Here is a 4375-nt window from a genome sequence, read left to right as displayed (position 1 = left end):
ACATGTACAACGAATGTCAGGACAGAAGATGTTTGGTTGCTATTGCAACCTGTGGCCTTCAGAAGGCCCTAAGGCCTGTCACAGGAAAATTCCTTAATAGGAACTTACTGATTCTTCCATAGATTACAATCGGGGGACTTAAACAAATGCAAAAATAAATAGTCCATCAAAAATCAAAAAAATCAAAAATCAAAGCACCAAGTCTGATTTGTTGGCATCAAAGCTGTGCTTAATTGCTCAATGCTTTTCTAATAGCTTCTTTAATATCCTTGTTCCTAACACTGTAGATAATAGGATTTAACATTGGAGTCACAACTGTGTAGAAAATGGCCACCACTCTGTCCTGCTCGGCAGAAGAAGCAGATCTAGGGTGTAGATGCATAAACATGATGGTACCATAGTAGAGAGATACAACAAGTATGTGGGAACCACATGTCGAGAACACCTTTTGCCGCTCTTTATTAGTACGTATCTTTAAGACAGTTATAAAAATGCAAAGGTAGGATAAAATAATTAACAAAAAGGAACCAAGAACAACTATAGCAACTGAGATGTACTCTGCTAACTCATTGAGCCAAATATCTTGGCAAGAAAGTCGGAAGAGTGAAGGCATCTCACAGAAAAAGTGGCTGATGAGGTTGGACTTACAGTACGGGAGTTGAAAGGTTAGAAATGTGAGAATAAATGAGATTATAAAACTCATAATCCAACATCCAGTGACCAGACTAAGGCCTCATGCACACGACAGTTTTTTTTCACGGCCCGCAAAAACTGGGTCCGTGGGTCCGTGATCCGTGACCGTTTTTTCGTCCGTGGGTCTTCCTTGATTTTTGGAGGATCCACGGACATGAAAAAAAAGTCGTTTTGGCGTCCGCCTGGCCGTGCGGAGCCAAACGGATCCGTCCTGAATTACAATGCAAGTCAATAGGGACGGATCCGTTTGAAGTTGACACAATATGGTGCCATTTCAAACGGATCCGTCCCCATTGACTTTCAATGTAAAGTCTGGAGTTCTTTTATACCATCGGATTGGAGTTTTCTCCAATCCGATGGTATATTTTAACTTGAAGCGTCCCCATCACCATGGGAACGCCTCTATGTTAGAATATACTGTCGGATATGAGCTACATCGTGAAAATCAGATCCGACAGTATATTCTAACACAGAGGCGTTCCCATGGTGATGGGGACGCGTCAGGTTAGAATATACTGAAAAACTGTGTACATGACTGCCCCCTGCTGCCTGGCAGGTGCTGCCAGGCAGCAGGGGGCAGACCCCCCCCCTGTTTTTAACTCATTGGTGGCCAGTGCGGCCGCCCCCCCTCCCTCCCCTGTAGTTAACTCATTGGTGGCCAGTGCGGCCGCCCCCCCCCCCTCCCTCCCCTGTGCGGCCGCCCCCCCCCTCCCTCCCCTGTAGTAAACTCGTTGGTGTCCAGTGGGCCCCCCCTCCCTCCCCTGTAGTTAATTCGTTGGTGGCCAGTGGGCCCCCCCTCCGTCCGCTATAGATAACTCATTGGTGTCCAGTGGGCCCCCCCTCCGTCCGCTATAGATAACTCATTGGTGTCCAGTGGGCCCCCCCTCCCTCCGCTGTAGATAACTCGTTGGTGGCCAGTGGGCCCTCTCCCCTCCCTCCCCCTCCTAATTAAAATCGCCCCCCTATCATTGGTGGCAGTGGTGAGTACCGATCGGAGTCCCAGTGTAATCGCTGGGGCTCCGATCGGTAACCATGGCAACCGGGACGCTACTGCAGTCCCGGTTGCCATGGTAGCTTAGCAATTTGTAGAAGCTTCATACTTACCTGAAGAGCTGCGATGTCTGTGACCGGCCGGGAGCTCCTCCTACTGGTAAGTGAAAGGTCTGTGCGGCGCATTGCTTATAGCACAGACCTGTCACTTACCAGTAGGAGGAGCTCCCGGCCGGTCACAGACATCGCTGCTCTTCAGGTAAGTATAAAGCTTCTACAAATTGCTAAGCTACCATGGCAACCGGGACTGCAGTAGCGTCCCGGTTGCCATGGTTACCGATCGGAGCCCCAGCGATTACACTGGGACTCCGATCGGTACTCACCACTGCCACCAATGATAGGGGGGCGATTTTAATTAGGAGGGGGTGGGAGGGGAGAGGGCCCACTGGCCACCAATGAGTTATCTATAGCGGACGGAGGGGGGGCCCACTGGACACCAATGAGTTATCTATAGCGGACGGAGGGGGGGCCCACTGGACACCAATGAGTTATCTATAGCGGACGGAGGGGGGGCCCACTGGACACCAATTAGTTAACTACAGGGGAGGGAGGGGGGGCTGGCTACCAAGAAGTTAACTACAGGGGAGGGAGGGGGGGGGGCGGCCGCACTGGCCACAAATGAGTTAAAAACAGGGGGGGGGGGGGTCTGCCCCCCGCTGCCTGGCAGCACCTGCCAGGCAGCAGGGGGCAGTCATGTACACAGTTTTTCAGTATATTCTAACCTGAAGCGTCCCCATCACCATGGGAACGCCTCTGTGTTAGAATATACTGTCGGATCTGAGTTTTCGCGAAGTGAAAACTCACCTCTGAAAAAGCTTTTATGCAGACGGATCTTCGGATCCGTCTGTATGAAATCAACCTACGGCCACGGATCACGGACACGGATGCCAATCTTGTGTGCATCCGTGTTCTTTCACGGACCCATTGACTTGAATGGGTCCGTGAACCGTTGTCCGTCAAAAAAATAGGACAGGTCATATTTTTTTGACGGACAGGATACACGGATCACGGCCTCGGCTGCAAAACGGTGCATTTTCCGATTTTTCCACGGACCCATTGAAAGTCAATGGGTCCGCGAAAAAAAACGGAAAATGGCACAACGGCCACGGATGCACACAACGGTCGTGTGCATGAGGCCTAACGCACAGCCTCCAGTCCATGATTGCTCTGTAATGTAATGGTTTACAGATAGCAGTATATCTGTCATATGCCATAACGGCAAGCAGAAGACATTCAGTGCCACCAAGAGCCAAATGAAAATATATCTGTGTTGCACATTCCACAAAGGAAATACTTCTGTCCTTGGATATTGCGTTAAATAAAATTTTAGGGACTACTGCTGAGGAAAAGAAGATGTCAATCATCGAGAGGTTACTTAAGAAGAAGTACATGGGGGTCTGAAGTCTGCGGTTAAGTGCAACAACAATTATCAACAGGAGGTTTCCCGATAGGGTTATCATGTACATCATAGAAAACATCAAGAAGAAAACTATCTGAAGATAAAAAATATCTGACAGCCGCAGAAGGATAAAAGTTCTTACCAACGTTTGGTTTCCTTTGTCCACAGCAATGTCCAACATAATTTACTTTTTTTTGGAGGGTGGAATTCTAAACTGACCTAACTTAAAAACAATTATGACCTTTCAGGTTGATGTACAAAGAGCTAATTTTGTGGTGAACTCTACTTAAAAAGATCAAGGTCGTTATGGCAGTGGAATGAGATCACAGAAATTCTAAAAATCTATTATTATTCCCAAGTTCGGCATACGATGCTAATGATAAGTCTTACTTTTGATTAGTTTGAAAACAATAAAATACTTGAAAATCCAAAAGTACAAAACACTAAAGAATATGAAAACAGAAGAAAGAACACGTTACGGTGTACTTCCAAGTTGCCACAGGGTGATAAAGATTAAAAATCAACTGGAGTATGCCAACATACTGATTGACGTGGTCTTAGAAGATACCAGTGGTAAAGATAAATTCCCGATGGTAGAGTCTGATAGATAGTACTGGTCATGACCATTTCTGTAGACATATGCCATGTCAATGAAGCCATGGATGCATCTATTTCAGATGGGGGTTTTAAATACTATTCCTTAACTATTTTCTCCCAATGAGCTCAGTCCAATTAAAATGTTCCAATTTGAGAACTCAACTACTTGTGCACTTTGTCTTTGGAGAGAGGCCATTGAAATAAATTCTTCAGGGCCTTCGTTGTCTTAGTTCGAAAAGTTATACATGTAAAACAAAGTTAACAAACATTGGTGAACAATCAAAATAGAAATATTGTTTAAGAAGTTTTAAGAAAATGTAAAAGTTTATAACATGTTCTACCAGTGCCGCACTGAGCTGCAGAACATAACTTACGCCTCAACGCCATGCATGTGAGGCCCTCTGATCAGGCAGATGCAGGAGCTGCGCCCGCTCTATTAGCTGCAGGGGCCCAGCAGTCAATAACAGCGGACCCTGCTGTATCCACCAGGATCAATGAAAACACTGATGCCGGTGTATTAACCATATATATGACACGATCAATGTTGACCACAGAATGTACGACAAACAGGCATCAAAGTGTGCCAGCTACGGAAGCCTATGAGACCCAGCCCCAATGAAGTCCTATAGTGGGACA

At 46.7% G+C, this 4375-nt stretch overlaps 1 protein-coding gene across 1 annotated transcript; it reads right to left on the bottom strand.

Annotated features, from left to right (window-relative positions):
• Positions 1-229: 229 nt before the first annotated feature.
• LOC122921441 (olfactory receptor 1020-like) lies at positions 230-3323 on the bottom strand. The gene is made up of 3 exons (XM_044271419.1): positions 3285-3323; positions 2881-3236; positions 230-725 (listed from the first exon to the last, which is right to left on the bottom strand). Exons 1-3 carry the CDS (start codon positions 3321-3323, stop codon positions 230-232), a joined length of 891 nt encoding a protein of 296 aa, XP_044127354.1.
• Positions 3324-4375: the final 1052 nt, after the last annotated feature.

The sequence above is a fragment of the Bufo gargarizans genome, chromosome 11, assembly GCF_014858855.1.
Source record: "Bufo gargarizans isolate SCDJY-AF-19 chromosome 11, ASM1485885v1, whole genome shotgun sequence".
Classification (NCBI taxonomy): domain Eukaryota; kingdom Metazoa; phylum Chordata; class Amphibia; order Anura; family Bufonidae; genus Bufo; species Bufo gargarizans.
The sequence above is the reverse complement of the archived record's forward strand: the minus strand, read 5'-3'. Positions and strand labels throughout refer to the sequence as shown.

Excerpts from the sequence above, each read along its gene's own strand:
- LOC122921441 (XM_044271419.1), bottom strand. The coding sequence starts at position 3,323 with ATGTTGGACATTGCTGTGGACAAAGGAAACCAAACGTTG. Across the intron at positions 3,237-3,284 it reads ACAAAGGAAACCAAACGTTG|ATAGTTTTCTTCTTGATGTT; the intron begins GTAAGAACTTTT and ends TTTTATCTTCAG. Across the intron at positions 726-2,880 it reads GACTGGAGGCTGTGCGTTAG|TCTGGTCACTGGATGTTGGA; the intron begins GCCTCATGCACA and ends ATGAGGCCTTAG.